At 36.9% G+C, this 21,776-nt stretch overlaps 3 protein-coding genes and 1 non-coding gene across 4 annotated transcripts; 2 read left to right on the forward strand and 2 right to left on the reverse strand.

Moving 5' to 3' along the window:
- The first annotated feature begins 12,513 nt into the window (after positions 1-12,513).
- On the forward strand, positions 12,514-13,824 carry LOC120346221 (general transcription factor IIH subunit 2-like). Its single transcript, XM_039415922.2, has one exon. The coding sequence runs from the start codon at positions 12,565-12,567 to the stop codon at positions 13,777-13,779; it is 1,215 nt and encodes a 404-aa protein (XP_039271856.2). The 5' UTR covers positions 12,514-12,564; the 3' UTR covers positions 13,780-13,824.
- LOC120346594 (heme oxygenase 2-like) lies at positions 13,693-15,494 on the forward strand. The gene is made up of 2 exons (XM_078115271.1): positions 13,693-14,217; positions 14,803-15,494. The coding sequence occupies exons 1-2, from the start codon at positions 13,827-13,829 to the stop codon at positions 15,129-15,131; spliced, it is 720 nt and encodes a 239-aa protein (XP_077971397.1). The 5' UTR covers positions 13,693-13,826; the 3' UTR covers positions 15,132-15,494.
- LOC120346238 (uncharacterized) lies at positions 14,359-18,091 on the reverse strand. Its single transcript, XM_039415946.2, has 5 exons — positions 17,976-18,091; positions 17,606-17,786; positions 16,586-16,750; positions 16,083-16,208; positions 14,359-16,019 (listed from the first exon to the last, which is right to left on the reverse strand). The coding sequence occupies exons 2-5, from the start codon at positions 17,674-17,676 to the stop codon at positions 15,707-15,709; spliced, it is 675 nt and encodes a 224-aa protein (XP_039271880.2). The 5' UTR covers positions 17,677-17,786; positions 17,976-18,091; the 3' UTR covers positions 14,359-15,706.
- Trnai-uau (transfer RNA isoleucine (anticodon UAU)) lies at positions 18,049-18,138 on the reverse strand. The gene is given in 2 exon segments: positions 18,049-18,084; positions 18,101-18,138. It is a non-coding gene; the product is annotated as a tRNA-Ile (tRNA).
- Between the last annotated feature and the right edge of the window lie 3,638 nt (positions 18,139-21,776).

Genomic DNA, 21,776 nt, shown 5'->3' on the forward strand with positions numbered 1-21,776 from the left:
ATCATCCGATGGGAAATTGCAACGTTAAAAGATCGAACAAAACTGTAATCCAAATGTTGAAATTTGCCCCTATACGGATATTTGGACCCATACTAACCTTAACCCATGGATTTTATTACCCGCATATAAATTGAACCCGCGGATTTACGGGTGCAAATGTATATGGGTTCAAATGTACGTGGGTTCAAACTTGCTGTCACCGTTGCAAAACTACGTTTACAACAACCCCGCAACTTGGGATATTGCGCTTCCGTGTGTTGTAGCAATGCCCGTGTCCACGCTAGCACAGGGATAACTCCGCACTTTTCGTTAACTGGTAGCCACTTGCGTCTCCCGGTAGATCTATTGCATGGTCATTAACGACGATCGTGTTTCGAGGACTTAGATCAGGGTGGTCCAAACCCAGGCCTGTCGGCCACATGTGGCCCGTCGCTTCATTATCTGTGGCCCGCATCACATTCGGAGAGTAATCAAAAAAACGCATTTCGTGTTGTTTCGTCATAAAATTAATCAGAAAAATCTTTTGACATATTGTCATCACTAATGTCACTGAATTAAATGATGGCTAGCTGGGGAAACTAGCGAAGTTGAATGATGTGCTTGGCAGTCTAAATTGTTATCTGGCTTTCTATCTTTTTAGTCGGGAATATATGCTAACAATATAGGCATCATAGAAAACTAAAAATCGAATGCGGATTCTATTATCCTAGAATGGCTATGCCTGATAAGCATGTGTTTGCACAATAAAGGTGTTTGTTTTGTATTGCACTGTTTACCTATTTTTGGCACTATTGTGGCCCGCGAACAATGCAAAAATAATTTTGTGGCCCGCGGAGCCGACAACCTTGGACCATCCTGACTTAGATTTTTATCTGACTCGCGGAATTGCCAAAGATCGTTTATCACATTAAAGGATCGTATGGAAGACAGATACGACAAGACAAGCGTTAACGTGTGAATATTGAGTTGGAGACCTAGCTATAGGGCTGGGCATTTCGAATCGAATATTCGAATCGAATAGTAAATTATTCGAATCGGTTCAGAGCTAAATTTCGAATCGCCGCCATCTTGTTTTCCCAATTTTTTTTTCATCGGAGTCATATTTTTTCAACGAAATTCTAACATATAATTATTTTCTGTAGTGAATTATTGATAATCCGGCTGCCTCACCTGGCTGAAACAGAAAGCTTAAAATGTCATACATACAGGTCCATACGTCGTCAAGCGCGTTTAATTCTCAGGGACTAGCGTGTATGGTGGTAAAACTATGAAAGTTCACTTCAAACGTCTGAAACAGAGTAAAGTATATTTTAAAATATAGAACAACCGATAATTGCAATGCATTTCACAACCATCAGAATACCCGGCCTAGACCCCGAACTATTCGGATTTTATTTTGATGCTAGACAAAATCGCCCCGTCAGAAATAGACACACATTCTACCCCGATGTTGATCCTCGAATAAGACCGAACCCTCAGTAGCACACGACTTTTGTAGTTTACTTCACGATTCTTCTGATTTCAAACGCATTTGTAATTTGTGTGTATGTATAGCACCAGTTTCACTGATTCGATATACTTATTAGATTACAATTTTGTATAATTTATAGGATGTTGTAGAATTTTAAGTATGATTTTTTCGTTTGAGTTTGACTTTTGTGATAGTGTTACTTAAGTATATCCCCAGTTTCTGATATATATGACATTTTAAGGCAGTGACTGTGTGATAGGATTTTTCCGTGTGTTTATCCTTTTGTTTTCCCGATTGTTTTTGTGATTTGATTGAGTATTGCTCTGTTTGATGATGATTGCCGCCGAACGTGGAGGCAAGAAGGGATCGTCTGCCCCGATTTAGCTGCGACAAGCAGAGTCGCTTTTGTGTTTCGTTTGAGAAGGTTCTGTTAGAGTTATCATTGTCAACTTTAAGTTTTTTTTTTGATATTTGATGAATATTAAAGCCGCTGTCTAACCTCGGAACTTCTGATTTTAGCGTAGTGGATGTTTTCTTAAAGATAGAAAAAAAAGCTGCGACATATAAAAATCCCAAATATCGATATATCATATTCTGAAATATCTGTTCTTCAGGTTGACATTCAAGAACATTGTATATACGTTGATGATATTTGCAAATTACCGGAATCGGCGTTTTTTCGTTGGCATCGGATCGATATCGGAGAAAAGGGGGTATCTCACGCCAGAAGTATTAGCGTCAGCATCGTCCGAAAAGACGCGGGCTCATCGATAGATATTATAGGAATAACGCGTTGACCTGTAACTCTATTGATAATGGCACGTCACCTATTTCATCTTTGCTGTTGGCTTAGATTTGAATATACGCCGGTGCACAGGATACCCGGCTGCATGACAACCATTTACAGTTAGTTGTGAGACGTGAGGGATGGCACGCCCAATTGCTAAAAAAAAGGTACCATTCGAAAAATAACTCAGAATAAAAATTATTCTCAGATTAGTATCATATGTAGATCCTCCCCCTTCCCAGATTGGGTCGTGGGGTTCTTCACCATATATATAATCAAAATTTTTGAACCGGTAAAAATCTTGAACAAGAATCCAATTTTAAAAAAGACATGACATTTCGAAATTGAATGTCCAGGCCCCTGGGCTTCAGCCTACTTTGCCTAATGGTAAATTCGGCACTTCTGATAACCCAACAAGTTATTTGGCTTACCAATTACCATCAAACCTTCCTCCATATTATGTAACTCCTTCTCCGTGTATCCTGACCAATACAGGTGTCGCATAAGTGGCGATTGAAATATCTGGTTGTTCTTCGATCTTAGAATAGAGTTATAACGCCTGCTGGAATTAGCAAAGTACAACTTGTAATGCCCAACCAAGACATACTCTGTGAAAGAATCGAAAATAATTATTGTCCATAAATTTCGATGACTCAAACTGCAACCCAGGGAAATCACTTCATCTCTCTCGATTAAAACTGTACTAAAAGATAGCGTGTCAGTACTGATTTGTTTGATACTCACATTTTCCCATCCAAGATGAAATTAGGTTATCTTAATTTCAGAACGAGGCCATATAAGCCTTTCCGGGCCTGGTATTTTCAGTACGATAGGTATGTATGGCCGTATAGCAAAGTATTGCCAAGGTTTTAAAAAATATGCCAAATGTGGTAGTCGGGTACACGCTCAGAAAAGTTGTTCCGATACATCTATATTATGTAAACTGTGGAGGACTAGCGCAGCGCAGCATACACAGGATGTAAACGATATCGAAGAAAAACTAAAATTCCAGCCATGACAGCAACAAAAAAATATTTCATACATCGCGGCCAGAGATAGCGTTGCCCAAGCAAGAAGTCAATCAATTTCACAATATGAATTTCCTGCGCTGAATCATAATCATATGAGACATACGGTGACCGGACATTTGAACCCATGTTTATAGCCGCTGGTTCAATCTATATGCGGGTGCTTAAACCCATGGGTTAGGGTTAGTATGGGTTCAAATCCATGAATATAAATGGGAAAACCCTGCCTGAACCTTCAAAAACCTACATGTTCCCATAATCTAGTTTCCTACCTCAGTACCATACTGCCTTATTAATGCTAATTACTTTTACTGATTGATAATATAATTCGATATAATCTGGACTCTAAGTTGGCTTTGGTGAGTGAAGTGATGGGCAATTAATTAGGATACTCCAACTATCATCAGCCTGGCGATATCTTTTAAAAAATATTTTTCCATGCATTACATTCGGTAACCAATTTGGCAAACGTTACAAAATTATCTGTTGTGGCAAAATTTTACTTTCGGGGACTACTTGGGGATCTGCTATAGGTCCGCTGCTCACACTATATAGGACACTCATTCGTTCATTGATTAAATACTGTTTAGACGCATATTATTTGCACCAAGAACATGGCTCGTTCCGATCATGAAAATTCAAAACTCGTAACTAAGGATATGTTGTGGCTCAATGTATGTCAAGTGTCAGCATCAAACCATTGCAAGCGGAGGAATACCTTACTTTTAAATGTTATCTATTATCATCCGACCTACAGCATAACGGATCATTATGCTCATGATAATACTACTCCTTGAAATGAGCATGTGGATACACTAGCAAAGAGAGATATTACTTTTCTAGACTCTGTTTGTAAAGACCAGCGTTTCCAAACTGTGTTCCGCGAGCGTCTTCCGAGTGTTCCGTGGGAAAGGGATCAAAATTACGACTAAATTGGTCGCCATGGCGATCTCGGCATTGTGAAGTTGTCGACCAACTAGCGTTCAATATCGCGTCACCGTCGACCTAAAGAAAACTAACTTTTTGAGGGAAGTGGCATTTTCGTTAACCGTCAGCAGAGAAAGGTAAAATGAATTTATTAATTCATTAACACAGCATTTAAAATAAAAAAACAATATAATAAATGCAATATGTAAAATATTCAATTATTGGATACGTTTAGTGGACATAACGATCGTTTCAAAATTTTGTTGTTATTGTTATTTGTCTCCATCATTTAAAAAAAATCGCTTTTCTCTTCGAATACTGGACCAATTGCTTTGAAATTTTCAGTGGTTAAAGATAAAATTTTTCTCCAGAAGGCTATTACTTCTATTTATTTCTAAATTTCGCATGAAATCAGATATTTCGTCTAAAATTTCGCTGTATTATTTTATCCATGGGAACACTGGCTGTCCGGTTTGATTCTGTAAATTATTTCTACGCGAAACTCGGGAATTTTTTGTGGGTACCGGTGGCGTCAAAGGTGAATACTGCTTCGCTCTGGTTAACGTGTCCATATATTTGAGCACAGCTCTCTTGTATTTAAGTTCTGTTCGTTTTCGCGGCGCATTTGGCAACTCACCACCCCTTCGGGAATCGCTGCACTACACCATTTTTGTGTGTGTGTGCTGGTGGCCGGGCACATGATATTTCTCATGTTTTAAACTTTTTTAAAGGTTTTGCTCGCTCTACAAAATTCTCCATTTATGTTTTGTGTGTACAATGAGCATACTGTATATACATGTGTATTATGGAGTCTTCAAAATAAAATCTTATCTTTCGTTTGTTAACAATCCGTTATCCATTTGAGCTCTTTTTGTCCTTTCATGACATAATGGTTATAAAGAAACATACAATACAATTTATTTCGGCATTCTGAAAACACAAAACTGGATAAAACGAACGAAACATAACAGAAGTGCCCGGAAAACGAGCAGAGCAAAAGTTATGAATAAAGTTTATAACGCGCAATGCACGTGCTCGTTTACCAAAATTAACCCAAATAATATATTTATAAATAATAAAAAGACTCGATGAGCAAAAATAAAAGTGAGCTCAAAATAAACAAACTCGAGAACACGCATACATGTAGATACCAGAATTTGAAGGCAGTCCAATTATTGCACATAAAAACCAACAATTAAAGTTTCCATAGATTTCAGGTGAACCGGGGACATTTTTTGCATTAAATAGAATTATGTATTGGTTTACTACTGTCACAGGATTATTCATTGTTCTGACCATTTTTTCGTATTTCGCTTGAGAACCCCAACATTTGTAGTCTGTTAAAGCAGATCAGTGGTCCACCATTCTTATTTTTGTCCATAATTGTAACAATTCGGCTCCACCCAGTTACCTTACCGGTACTGTTATGAAATCGGATTCACTGGAGAGAGAGAGATTTATTTTTTCGTCAACCAAAAATAACAATCATCGTAATAGTAACAAGAGAGCTACGCCCAAATATATGGACACGTCTGTTCGCAGTACAGTACGGTGTACCGTACCGTCAGATCACAGTCTACAAATATATTCATACCAAGCGAAGCAGTACAGTAGGAAACAAAATGGCGTCCGATGCAGAACGTCTAATGACGTCATACAAACAAAAACAAATCTCACAGGGCTAACAGAAATATTTAAAATGAATAAAAGTAATAGCCTTCTGGGGAAAATTTTTATCTTCAACCACTGAAAATTTCAAAGCAATTGGTCCAGTATTCGAAGAGAAAAGCGGTTTTTTAATATTTCCACTAGGTGTGTTATTCTGTGTCAAATAACAACAAGAGAGCAATGCTCAAATATATGGACACGAAAACTATTTGCAATAATTGCATCACGCTGTTCTATTGGAAAGATTGTAATGCTTCTCCCATACAGCCATACCAGACTTGGAATGGTACCTTACCGGTAACCAGACAAGAGGCAGTGGTTCGCAATATGGTTAAGCCGTTCTATAGGCTTTCCTCTCCATCGGGATAATTATGTAAATCTTATCCTTTTTGTAAAGTCTCTTCCTCTGCATATTTCTGTATTTACTGATTTATGTACACTAACCTGCTGCACATGTTGAAATTTTTGTGAAGTTTCTTCCTCTGCATACGGTACCATACGTATTTATGCAAATGTTGTTTCCAAAAAAATGTAACGAAACAGCGAAAAATTAGAAAGGCATAGCAGCTGTGCAGACATGCTGGCTCATTACAAAAACTTAATTTCAATGCAGGCACACACTCTAAACAAATATAATTAATGCAACTAGTACAGTAATACTGTACTAGTCTACCGATATCGTACCTGTACAGCTGTACCGGTACGTACCGTAACGGACTACGGTACCGGTATTGGTAAGACGGTACGTAAACCTGTAAACGGTACCGGTACGTGCCGTACAGGCCACAGGGACTGTCATAGCTTTCCCAGCTATCGTACCGGTACCGGTATCACTTTCGCTTAACACGGGAACCACAGTCTACAAATACTGAAATATATGGAAAGTGAACATTGATTGATTGAACACCGAGCGAAACAGTATCGGTAGTTTAACTTAACCTCAAAAACCTTTCGAGTTTATTGAAATCGCAAACCGTTGCATTGCTGCATTGCGGGTACCGGTAACCCCAAACATCTCGATTCCCCATAAACAACTCTTAGCGGAGCAAGAATTACGATCGCTTCTCAGTTGATATGCCTTCGCGCAATCGCCACAAGGTGTCACTATTTTTTATTCTGATCACTTCTTTGAACACAAAAAACGAATCTCTCGAAGTCCACAGGAAATTTTAAAATAAATAAAAGTAATAGCCTTCTGGAGAAAAATTTTATCTTCAACCACTGAAAATTTCAAAGCAATTGGTCCAGTATTCGAAGAGAAAAGCGACTTTTTAAAAACGTGTCAAAGAACAAGAACAACAACAACAACATAATATTGAAACGATCGTTATGTCCACTTCGTGTCCAACAAGAACAAGAGAGCAATGCTCAAATATATGGACACGCAGAACAATTCCTCAAAAGTCATATGCGGTGACCAACGACTAACATACCGGCGGTGACTTACCAGTACCTGTATCGGGGTACCGTGACGGTACAGGGACTGTCATAGATATTTTAGGTCCTGTGACAATTGAAACATCAGTTGAAATATCTCGTGATATGAGTCAATTATGTACCGTATTATCGGATCAGGTACCGAACCACAGTCAAACATTTCACATAAAAACGTTACTAAATAACATGCGTCAACTTAACACCAGCCGAATCGGGGTACAATTTTTGGTACAGTGACTGTCATAGCCGTTTAGGGCTGATGGACAATTCGACTACACTGACAACTCACCAGGCCTAGGGTGGTGTAGCCAGTCTGCGGACAATTTCATTCAAACCGCTATAAAACAAAAACCAATATATCTAACCCGTTAATTTTTTCACCGTGGGTGCATTGGCGGCATTTATTCTACACGCTAAACCTCGTATTAACTTTCTACGACAAAGGGTTAAAGCTATACAAATCCCCAAAGTACGGCACTCGAAAGACGTATTTGCGACCGAACGACCAGTGTGCGACCACGGATTTCCCTTGATCATCGTTTCTGCTGCGTCGGGACTATCGCATACGCAGCCATACAGCAATCAAACAGACAAAACACGGTGGTCGCAAATTGGTTGACAATTGTTGGTCTTGTGACAGCGTGAAAACATTGGACTTCTAATTGCATTTCTGACCGTCATATATTTCAAGAACACGGTTATTTCGAACAAACCTCGTTAAATTATAAACAAAGCACCACATCACAGCAATCAAACAGACGAAAACACGGTGGCCGCAAATTGGTTGACAAAGATATTATCGACGTATCGGAAATGCACACCCCCTATTCCCCCTCCTTCAAATGTAGAAACGCGAAACTTTCAAATATGGTTAAAAGAAACACAACTCTACCCACCTGCCAAGTTTCATCTTTTTATTTCTTATATTCGTATGGATTTTGACAGCTACGAGTTAGTTCAGTGTCACCGCGCTGTGTTACGGTACCAGAACTTCTCTATCTTTAGAAGGTCCTGTCTTGTGACAGCGTGAATTGAAATTGCAAGATGATCCGTTGGACACAAAATGGCGTCCGATATTTGCAGAACGTTTAGTGACGTCATAGCAAACAAAAACAAATCTTACAGAGCTAACAGAAATATTTGAAATAAATAAAAGTAATAGCCTTCTGGAGAAAAATTTCATCTTCAACCACTGAAAATTTCAAAGCAATTAGTCCAGTAATCAAAGAGAAAAGCGACTTTTTAAGAACGTGTCAAAGAACAAGAATAAGAACAAGAACAACAACAACATAATATTGAAACGATTGTTATGTCCACTACGTGTCCAACAACATAATATTGAAATGATCGTTATGTCCACTACGTGTTCAAAAATAATAATAAGTAATAAATTAGTTTGATATAGACAGGAGGGAATGATACGACCAGACGGTCATCAAAGTCAACTCCCCCCTTCAATCTATTATGTTTATGATCCACAGTTTCAGACGGTATGTTAGTCGTTGGTTTCAGATGACTAAATATTGGGGAGGAACATTCTAGAATTTAAAATTATATTCTCAAAATGGAAGAATAAAATTAGAGTGGGGAATGCTAGAGTAAATCATTTTTATTTGTGTATGTGGAGCGGGATTTCAAAATCTGAAGAGATTCCAAAGGTTACTGAATGAATTTAAATAATTTATACGCATTTGTGATGAATTAGCAGAAATGCTTCATTTCATGGCATAGGTACGCATTGAAGATGTAACGAACATGATCTGCTTTGATTTGTCTAGTTAAGAGGGAAAGAAATAGTTATTCGGGCAATGTCATCAAATTTGACAAGAATAGGGCCTAACAAGCATTATTTTGGCATAATATTTTTTGCTTGCAGAGAGGTGTCAAAGTAATATATAAGAAGACAAGTGAATGATTAATAAAAATGTAAATAATTATAATAGTATGAGTTGATGTAACAGCAAAATATAATTCAGTATCGTAATTTCATTATCACAAAATATGAATATAAAAAGCATCATTGGCGAGTTGTACATAAATAGGAGGAGAATGATTTCTAGGGAATAGTACTAGATTAGTATATCAAGTTAAAAGGGTCTCGAATGTAGAGCAATTCAACCTAAACACAACAGGCATTTAACATTGACAGTTGTGTTTGAGGATTTATTTTAATGTTAAATGATTGAAATATAATTTTGTTTTATGATTGAGTGAATAGTTGATTTTAATGGACAATATGATTTAACAAGCCACTGTCTACAGATGCGAAAAATTTTCACATTTTAACAGGATGTACTATTGAGTTGGTAGTAGGCTACTCCACAACTATAATGATGGATTATGAGACCAGGAGGAAATTATTCAATGATGCCTAGAACCACAGTAGGCCCGAACGAGTTGTATAATATATACAGGAAGTACTCAAGACATGTATGCTCAAAAGAAGAGTATAAGCTGCAATATACTATACATAATATATATATTTAATATACCTAGGATCCGTTCGATCAAATACGAAAATATAATATAATAGACATACAATTTGTAATAATGAATTTCAATTTGAATGACAGAAGTACAATGTTAGGTGACACCACTAATTATATACACTTGGAATAATACAAAGTTTAAATGATCTCTACTATACAAAATATCATGTTCCAGAATCTGAATTGTTGTGAGAGATTTTTCATTATTGTTCAGCCTCCTATCAGTTTTTATAATTCATATTATAAGTTTTAGTCCAAAAAAGCATCTCTTATTCCAGTACTCTATAATCTAATACTGGTACCACGTCGGCGGCGCACCCGACGGCGGTCAGTAACAACTGAGTGAGCTCTCGACAATTTTGGTCGGCACGCGCAAGAATTTTGCCAGTAAATTTAGCCGATTTTGGCACGCTAACCGAAAGAGGTACCGTGGTATAGACTATAGACATTGGAGAAAATGAAGCTAAATATTTGTTGTATGATGTTAGACATCGCAAATGGAAAACTTAATATATACAAAGTGCATACGCAAATCATAATAAGATGTTTCACCCATAACTACCCGTAATTCAATATTCGAACTTACTTCGGAAGTACGAAATAATGTTGTTTCTCTTACAAACAGAACGATGGATTCGAACGTGCGGAGCAACGCATGGTAATCAGAGGTGAGGAGGCGAGCGTATTTCTAACGCCTAGCACAATGCGCCGCACCGCCGAGACAAAATAAAGCTTCCAGGAAGACAAAACTAGATAGCGATCAGAAACCGCCGACCTATCGATCTGCGGTTTTGATTCCTTCGCTCGGACTCAATATCGACACCGCATTTCCCATCACTAATTAATTAATAACTCGCTAATTATACGACATTCATCCAAAATCAATAGGCTTCTGGTCCGAAATATGATGGATGCACATGCAAAATTTGGAGCAGATTCAACCTCGCTTTCGTGAGATATCGCGTAACATACGAAAGTGAAACAAACAAACAGACAAATACCTATCAAAATACCTACCGATCGAGATCGATTAGTAATGATCATTGGGTTATTTGATTCATACTCAAATTTCCGAAACAACATCTAAAAACTAACAAATAGCATGCAAAATGCCCAAATGAGGTGATGTTTACATCAATGCCTGAAAATCTATGTGAGTGACAAAAGTGTCTGAGTGGCTGCTAAATCGTCATTGTTACGTCACTCTTTGCATCTTGCTGATTAGCCATTTAATACCAACATATGAATGCTCTCGAATCATTTTTCACGGGATGATGAATAGACGCGAGTCGCGACCTGCCTACCAAACGACTCCTATCACACACATGCACACTTATCCAGCGGGAGTCGATTGCGACATGAGGGGTTATGCAAAATTTCTATTTGCGGTATCACATTTGGAAAATCCCCATTTATAGCAGACAATTTTTGAACTTGCACTCTAAACGAACGGACTGAGATATATGAAACTGCGCGCTTGGATAGCTTGAATAACTTTGGCAGCGGTCAGCGAAGTAGGTACCGTACCGTAGTCTCAATATTCAGTACCGTTATACGGTACAACAGGTAGCCTACCGTACCGGTACCGGTACTGCCACTTCTTTTGGCAAACCTTCAAACTTAAATTCTGCACGCTTTTACTTAAAGTAATGTCTTTATTGACTTGTATTCATCAACTATTTTACCGTCTGTTATGCCGATTAGTGAATATGGCGTCGAAATAGACTTATACCGGTATATCATCTTTAGATATCACAGTATCAGGGGCTGCTTGCACCTTGCACGTTCTGACGTTGGACCTAGCTTTGATGTGAGCCAAAGACTGAAAGATGCTAATTGTATTTTCTTCAATTACGGCTTCAACTACTGATGTAAAACACTGCTGCACTGAATACTGGAATAGAGTGTAAGTACACGGCTGTACTATCGAAGCACAAGCATGTTCAGATGTTGGCTGTAGGCTATTACTAAAAATAGATCAATACTAGGCAATGGTTGTCATACATTACCTATTTATAGGGTTAACGGTACCATATTTTTTTGACTTAAAAGCGTGCTGCCTCCAAAGACACGAGCCCTTAGCTGTGATCCTATAACTTTACAGTTTCTGATTTTACAACATAGGCCTACATTCAAAGCCATCCCGGCTGTCTTCATTGACCATATTCTGATATTGTCATTGAGAGTTCATGCGCATATTCTCTGTCTAAATATCGAGTTCAGTTCGAAAAATAAAAAGGAATAGATGCTAACGATACAAATGATCCGAATTTTTTATGTACAGCAAAAGGAATGAAGAATGATGAAATAGTCTGCCGTTTTCAAGCATTGAGAATTCACCTATTCGCCCAAGCATGCTTTTCTATAGATAACACCTTCAAAATGACGTTGTTCAATGTTACATTCACGTGACAGCGTGAACGTCTGAACAGGACCAATTAGAATTGATTTTACATGTGATACGTTCGCTAACAATGTTAGCAGGAAACAACAAAACAAACAAAATAACGCATTCATCTTCAGTAAGTAGCCTAAGCAACGTTGCGCTACACAGCAACAACAGTAACGAGAACATGTTCGTGTATTATGCGGGATGGCTGAAGGCCAGAGCGGGACTTTTGACTGACTTGTCGGGACAAGACGCTAAAAAGCGGGACTGTCCTGCCTACCTATTTAATTAAATTTCAGCTTGTCTTTCTCTATTTACAGATTTAGGTATATTGAGTAGGTTTTTGATCTAAGTACCAGTACAGCAGTATGGAAAATGAAGTGGATCCAACATATCGATGGGAAGGAGATTATGAAAAAACTTGGGAAGCTCTAAAAGAAGATGAAAGCGGTTCTCTACAAGCAAGTATTGAGGAAGAAATAAACAAAGCTAAGAGGAAGCGCTTAGCAACAAGAAAAGTGAATGTGCGTCTTGGAATGATGAGACATCTATATATTGTGTTAGACATGTCTGCTGCCATGAATGACCAAGACTTGAAACCAAATCGTGCAATCGCCTCATTGAAGATGCTCGAAATATTTGTTGAGGAGTATTTTGACCAAAATCCCATTGGTCAGTTGGGTATAGTAATCTCAAGTGATAAACGGGCCAAATCAGTGACTGCTATGTCAGGTACATCACACAAACATTTGGAGGCAATTCGAAAAATGAAAGATGGCATTATAAAAGACAATGGAAAAAATTTAGTTGGAGAGCCCTCTCTTCAAAATTCATTAGAAATGTGTGAAAGAACATTGCGACAAATGCCGAGCCATGCCAGTCGTGACGTATTGATAATTTTAGGGAGTTTGACAACATGTGATCCTGGTTCAATGTACGATACAATTGAAGGAATGAAAAAGCAAAGCATCCGATGCAGTGTCGTGGGACTCTCCGCTGAAATTCATATATGCTCAAAACTAGCAAGAGACACTGGTGGAGTTTATGGCGTCGTTCTGGATGAGAGTCACTTTCTTGATCTCCTAAGAGATCATATTCCTCCCCCTCCATCTAGCTCTAGAGTAGAGTCGTCTTTAATAAAGATGGGGTTCCCTCAGCATATACCATCTGGCCAAACAGAAAAGATTTCAATGTGCATGTCTTCCAAAAAATTTTCTATTGGTGGGTATTATTGTCCTCAATGTCAAGCAAAATATTCGGAGCTTCCAGTAGAATGTGTTATTTGTAATTTAACGCTCGTTTCTGCCCCACATTTGGCTAGGTCTTATCATCACCTTTTTCCTTTACCAGAGTATAATGAGCAAACTTATGACAATCGTAATACTGAAAAATTTGCCCCTACTTGCTTTTCTTGTTTACTTTCTTTTAATCAAAACCCGAGTGCTGCCACTATTCATTCCTGCAATCGATGTAAAGAGAGCTTTTGCATAGACTGCAATTTATTTATTCATGAGAGTTTACATTGCTGCCCAGGATGTGTAAATTATCGTCGTGAACTTGACTTAACAATTAATAGTTTGTGAAATATTCTGCCTTTCTTCTGTGATTAAAGTTTATAATGTAGTGTATAATGGATGACTCAAATGATTTCTGTGCAGAGTTAAATAGACGGACAAAATCAATTCATGATAAATCTGATAAAGCTACTCGGATCAAGCTTGCTGTAGCTTTAACGGATGTAACAATTTATACTCAAGTTTTGGGAGATTTCTATTACGTTTTCAAAACAATTGAAGAACTTATTTCAGAGAATGCACATTCAGTCAATATTTCAGCACTTTGGCTGCCTAAGTTATGCAGAAGAAAAAAAATTGAGCAAGATTTGGCCTATTATCTGGGCTTGGGTTGGAAAGATATCACAAAACCTTCACCGGCTGCACAACAATATGTTTCACACCTAGAAGAAATTTGTGGAGAGAATCCAGACATTTTAATTGCTTATGTGCACACCATGTACTTGGGTGAGTGACATTTTGCATCTGGAACAGTGATTCCCAACCCTTTATGGCTCATGGCCCCCCTGTTTATCATTCCAGTGGTATTTCTAGTGTTATAATTAGTAGTAGATTCCAAATCCCATTATGTTCAAACAATTGAAAACACTCTGTGAAATAATCTTATTACGCAATGGAACTAGGAAGAATAGGGGGTTTCCTTGTGAATGTGTAATTAACTCTGTGCCTAGCATTGTGGCCCCCTCGCGAGGGGGACCCAAGCCCCTGGATATAGAATGTGATCAGGATAGATGGTTTTTTCATTACATTTTGAATATATTCAGAGTTGGGTCATAATAAATAAACGACACAAAGTTAACGACACATTGCAGGACAGTCGAGATACACAACGATTCAATTAGTTTTCATTTTTTCCAGTCTACAGAAGAAATTAAATAAAGCTTTTATGGTCATGGAGTGGGATTTCAATTGCTCTTAATAGTATTTTACAAATTCTGAAATAATTATTTATAAATAGATTTAAAATAACTTTCCTGATGTCATATAGCTAGAAAATTCAGTCAAATGTTCAATGACCTTATTTTTTTGCAGCCCTTCTGGCTGGTGGTTACATATTACGGAAGATTATAAGACGAACTCTGGGATTATCTACAGATGATGGATTGATGATCTTTCATTTTTCCGAAGGGTCTAGAATAGAACTGAAAAATCATATAAAAAATGCAATAAATAGAATGGACCTGGATGTTGACTTGAAAGAACAGATTGTGCAGGAAAAGATTAAAATATTTGAAATGAACAATGAAATCATCGCCAACGTGCAACCCAAGCTCAGTTCCTACAGCAGGTTATTGAAATTTTTACTGGTTATTTTAGTATTCATCGTTGCTATCATCTTTTTTTGCTTGGTGCCAAACTAGATTGTGATGTAACTGAATTGACAAAAATACAATAGAAAGTTATACAAACCTGCCATGATATTTTTGACAGAGTTTCAATGACAACACTTGTGACAGGGTGATTCGAAACTACTGCTTACCCACATTAGCCTAGGATATTTTCACTACTGTAATGTTATTAGGTTTTCTTGTATAATTGCTTGCTACAATACTGAATGATTGCTTAATTTTTATGAAAGTTTACATGCATCAATACAAATATAGGTAATCTTGTACTGATGTCATCACCCCTTGTACAGAAAGGTGAATAAGAAGCCTATCTATTGACAAACTGCAATTATGCAAACAATTTACTAATAACAATAAATTTACATTGTGAACGTGGTTGGTTAAGAAGTGACAACAAGCTGTTACACAAGCAGATATGATAGCAAAGGATGATCTGTCAAAGAGATTTTTTAGAAAATTTATTTTGTTTAGCGCGTTGTGAAGATTAATTGATCCATCCAACAAGTGCATTGGACTGGAGAACCATTCAAATACATGTCATGCTAATTTGCTTTAGACTAGGAATTAGTATAACAAGTATCGCAATATCACAATTCCATGTAATCCATTACAAAATCGGCTCTTTCAGTTGGATGATATTCATTCTCTTGCTTATTAGTTTGTGGCGTAAAAAAAGAATGGTGTGATAACAAACTGGGTGTATTATTAAAATCTTCATCTGCGCGATTTGCACAGTTCTGATCATCAGTCGCCATGTACTTTATTTCATCTGTAGAGTTCGAACCAATCTTAGATGAAGTGTTTTGAGTTTCTTCAGTCTCCTTCATTGCATTTAAAATGTCTGCCACTGCACCTGATGGAGGTTTCCACAAAACCAGCTCTTGACATGGCTTTGGTAACCTGCCATAAAAATATCAAATAAGTGGCATTGGAAATGCAGTATGTCTAAAACTTTCAACTTACCTAGCTGATTGCCAGTAGCTTCCGACTGTTAATATTTTGCGATTCAATTTTTTTAATTCCGCAGCAAGTTCTGGTGCAATTTGAATAGTGCCCTTTTCATCATTGACATCACTATCAATCTCCAAGCTAAATTTAGAGCGAATTTTATATATATATTAGAACTATATATGGGGCATCACCGCGGTTATTATCTTCATGATACAATAGCAAGATAGATTGGCAGATGATTGTTACAGCATCATCAGTGGGATTTCCACTTGATGACAGGCACTATGAGCCAAAGTTTGACCTTTTGTGAGGTGCAGGGCTCGAGTTATACCATATATTGATAATGGCTTGAGCCCTTCAGCGAGTCCTTAAATTCCTATTCATTGTGTTTCAGAATACTCCTATGGGAAAGTAAGTATAGTGATGCATGACGTTAGAGACTGCAAATGGTTAAGCAGTGCAAGGTAATCAGAGAGATGATGGCTGTGCTAAAACTTTATAAAATTAGAATGTACCCCTCTTCTATGTCTTTAAATAATTGATTTGTTCCTGGTTTACCATACATAAAATCAGGTATTCTGGTGGATGTTGATGGCCCTGTTGAATCTATACCAATGCATAAATTTCCCAGTTCTTCGGCTACCTTCTCTTCTGATATGTGAACTTTTCTGGGAAAATGCCTGTGAGAAAATGTTTCAAAACTATATATTACTATGCAAAGTGGTAATTTCCCATTATATCATGATAAAGTTACTCCATCATTGGTGTTAGATTTGAAATGAAACAGTTTAATGCAGGGGAGAAGATAATGCAGATGCAGTAAAATATGCGTATGTTGCGATAGTGATATACACTTAGCGAAATAGTTGAACCAAATTACCAGGACCAGCGAAAAGTTGAACACATACCGTGTTTCCCCGAAAATAAGACCCAGTCAATCACGCGAAATTTCGCGACCTATTCGATAGCAAGAAATCTCTCCTACACATTTCAAATATTTGATAATCAATGTTATTTATAAGTAAATGGATATTTTTTGAAAATTTTTGTAATTCTATATTTTTCAATTTTGTTTTTGATAAATGAAAATATAAGACATCCCCCCAAAATAAGCCCTAAAGTTATTTTTCTGAAGAAAATTGAAATAAGACCCAGTCTTATTTTGATTACCCTCAACAAGAGAAAAAAAATGGTATTAAAATTTAAGAAAACAGGAAGATGTTAGGATAAAGCACACCGTTTCTCCAGTTGAGGAATTTATGGATACCATACAATATAGACTTAACATTACATACAGACATACCGAATATACACAGCGAACATACAGACAAAATAAGTCTGTAAGTGGTATTCACCTTCAGAGATGTTGGAAAGAAATTAAGTAGATTTTTTCTCCATTGCCTCATCTCGGTTCGTTATTAACCATATACCTGTATACCATTACAGCTGTACAGGTACTGTGGCTTTTGAGACAAACTCGACATGCTATTGCCTGTACACATGATTTTAATCCTGTACTTTGAATACCTACGTACCTTGGGCTACCGCACCTTCTCTTTGCTGTTCCTCGTTCAATGATCTTCAACTTTGTGTCGTTTAACCACATGTTCTTAGACGAAGTCTCGTGTCGTTAATCATACCTATCTATTTTAACTGCGTGGATAGTTTGAAATTCACACCATTGCTTATGACACAACGATAGACGTCAAAAATTTGCTGTGAACAAACCAGACATAAATTCAAAACGCGGTAAAATTGCAGCAATTTAGCTAACGTTAACTAACTTACAAGTACCGGTACTGAACTATAGTAAAATCAGTTGTGATGTTCACATCACTGCATGATACCGGTACGGTATTTATCAACTACTGTAGCTACCTATGTCAAGAAAAAGAAATGAGTAACCTGGTGTGTTCGTGAATACGTTAACTTTGGCTCGAGATCAACCTTATAGAGCTATTATACACAGCGCAAAATTTGCTCCAGGTGAGGATCGAACTCACAACCTCCGCATAGCTCCGTAGCTGTCATATAAGTACGGCGCGCTAACCGATTGCGCCACTGGAGCGGGCGTTCACTCGGATCGAAATCGCGTGTACATTCGTATGAACGCAAGCATAGCGCGTGTTGGCTTGTCGACATTTGAAAGTGATAGAAGTGTGTCGCTTAGATCAGTCGGGTATATTTTGAATATTGCGCTGGCTATCATTTGACCAGTATCATACAATTCTAGGACATTCGCGTAATGTTTGTTCCTTCATGACAAGTTACAATTAAAAAATCAACATACATAATATATGCGCCGTGATCAGACGCTGAGATGCCGCCCCTGGGCCAGTGATTTTTGAACCGGGAACACTTTTACATCTTAAATATGCAAATTTCGAATTTCTTGGAAATAGGCGATTCAATTAAATATTAACCCCGATCAAATTTGGCACGGAAAGAAAATAGCGAAAAGACGAATAGCTCGTGGAATGTCTACTTCAGTTGCAAAAATCGATTTCTGAGTACATTTTCTCCTCGAGGTTTCAATCTTAGTCTATCTACGTCAGTGCTCTTCAACCTTTTTGTTATTGCGGAACCCCTGATATCATTTTTCGTTTTTTATGGAACCCCAAATAACAAAAATAAAACACGAAATATTTGTAATTCAAATATTTCTACTTCAACAACGAAACAGAAAGAAGGTAACAAGCGTGAAATTCAATGACTAGGTTGTTCTTTCCTTTGCAATCTTCTTGAATCGTGGCTCCACGGCGCTCAAAGCAATTATCATACTCACGTCTACACTCTTTAAAAACTTCTTTTTTGTTTTTAATAGTTGTTAAAGCAGAAAAGTCTGATTTACACAAATGGGTATTGGGAAATTGATACTGAAGTTTTAATGCTTCTTTTGCAATGGCTGTATGTATACCCGCTTTGTGAAGAAAAATCCAAAAATATTTTTTTCCATGTTTTTCGAAGGTTTCCTCCGAATTAATATCATTACGGATATCTAAGAGTCCTTCTATAGCAACTAACCCCTATACTTCTTGCTGTTGCGCACTTAGAAATTCATCCAAAAGCGAAAAAGAAGAATAATCATTTTTTTGCAACTTTACTGGCCCAGCAGTCAATTTTTCCTTTACGCGGAACCCCTAAGGAACCCTATAAACTCACGGAACCCCACTGCATGTGTTGCGGAACCCCTGTTGAAGAGCACTGATCTATGTTGTTTCCAAAGTCATATATATATTGCCGAACCCCCAATGGAAGAAGATTGAATTGGATTATTTAGGTGATACACTGATACCCTTGCTAAAAGGAGGTTTGAATTGGAACTCTTATTTTATGAAAAGTATTCCGTTTTCTACATTAAAAAATGTCTTAAAAAACTGGTATCATTGTAAAGAAACTTTGTTTGATGATAAAATACTTTATTACCATAACCATCCACTGTGGTAGCCTACAACAAAAAAGTTGTTTATAGAAGAAAGCCATTTTTTATACAGTCATGGTATAATAAAGGTGTTGAACTGTTTAAACATTTAGTTAATGGCAATGATTTGTTTACCTATTTTGAATTGTGTAAAAAATATGACATTGAATACAGTGCATCTGAATACACCGAATACTATAAACTTATAGGTTGTATTCCAGATGATTGGTTAGAAAATATGTAATGTGACTTTTCATAATTTGGATGTAGACTCTTTTATAAGTGATATTGTGCAAAATAGAAACAAAGAAATATATCGTCAGTTGAACGAAAAACAGTTTATCCCACCAATAAAAGTAGAAAAAAAATGGCCTATTGATTTAAATGCACCTACCGATATTAATTGGAATAAATGCTATTCTAATGTTTATTTTTGCACCATTGGGACAAAACTTCGGTCCTTTCACATTAAACTATTTCACAGGGCAATTGTCATGAATAATGTTTTATAGGGCATTAATTTAGTGCCTTCAAATTTATGTGATTTTTGCAATGTATCTGTTGAGAACATCAATCATCTTTTTTTTGAATGTAATTATTCATCAATATTCTGGGAACAGTTGAACCAGTGGGTGTTTACAAAGAGTGGTATTAATTTCTCCCTCACCAAGATGGAATGTTTAATCGGCTATTGTAGAAATTTCTTTGACCAGATTTGTAATTGCGTTCTACTTGCAGGGCGATTCTATTTATATGATTGTAAAATTGGTAAAAGAAAGCCATTGTTTAAACACTTTTTTAAATTAATTGACTCGATCCGAGTGAACGAACAAGAATTAGCAGTGAAAAAAGGAAAAATTGTTCAACATAACAAAAAGTGGAGAATTCTTGTAATACAATCATTGTAATATTGCAACATGTATTTATTATGATGAATTACTGTTATTGATGAATATTATTTATTGCAATATTGTTTTATTTTATAAAAACCGAAATAAAATAAAAAATAAAAATAAAAAAAGAGAACGATGCTCAAATATATGGACACGAAAGCCAGAGCAAAATAGGCTACCGGTGCCGCAGTCTTCACGACGTCGCCTGACCACCAAATCGCGAACGCGGAACCGCCACAAGGTTGCGCGATTTTTATGACGCCATCTCACACAAAAAACGAATATATATATATATAAATCTTTTTAAAAATATAAAGGCTTTTTCAGGGTAAGAACTGTTCAAAAATTCAATTTGGTATATATTATTTTGTACTTTAAAGGGGCATAGCTTTTCAAATTTAGTCCAAATCATTTATTCCAGCTTTGTTAGCGAACTCATTCCGAAGCATCAATATCAGGGCAATTAACGCCTCGCAAGTCACGTTATGATTGTTAAGTTGGTTACCTTGTTCAACTCACACAGGTACTACAATATGCTACTGAAATCGCGCGTTGCTGATGTATCGAATCGCGATCATTTTCGTTGATTCGAAAAATTTCGGATTTGATTCTTATACGAAATATGCACACGCTGATTGGATGTACTCATAGTATCTCGTTTAGGGAGCGCCGTTCAATAACTGAAAAATAGGTGGCGTCGTAAAAAACATTCCGGTATCAACCGAAATTGAAATTGTTTAACTCTTCGATGAGCTTTCCGCATTTCAAAATGAAGCAATACTGGAAAAGAAAGCTGGGAAATTACAATCTACTGTAGTATGTCTGTGATATGCAAATTACTTAAATAGGTTTTTATAAACTCGTTCCTAGCTAGATAGATCTGAAACAACTTATGCAAATGGCATCAGCAAATTATATATATTCATTGTAAAGGACACTTAATCAGTAACAATGCAAATTCGTATTGAATATTCGGCACTTCGTTTTATTATAGAGGAAAAAGGACACACCATATGTACTTAAATTTTTCGATGTCGTGATTGAGTGCTGATTATAATTAGAGATGTATCGGTATCAGCAATATCGGCAAAATTTTCGGTAACGGATGTGTATCGGTATCAGCCAAATGTAGACCGATATATTTAAATTTTTAACATGATCCAGAATGTTTTAAAAAATACGTTAGAATACTGATGTTAAATTTTGTTTTTTGGATAGATCGTGAACTATAACCATGTACGTCCCCACACCCGCGAGTAGAAACGGGAATAGGATTCTGACATGTTTTTAGCTATTTATCAGCTAATCCAGCTCAACTAATTTGGATATTTTTGCTGCTGCTACAATGTTATAATGACATTTTTAGTATTACCTGATAATTATTAAGAAATA

Source organism: Styela clava, chromosome 8, assembly GCF_964204865.1.
Source record: "Styela clava chromosome 8, kaStyClav1.hap1.2, whole genome shotgun sequence".
In the NCBI taxonomy this organism is placed as follows: Eukaryota; Metazoa; Chordata; class Ascidiacea; order Stolidobranchia; family Styelidae; genus Styela; species Styela clava.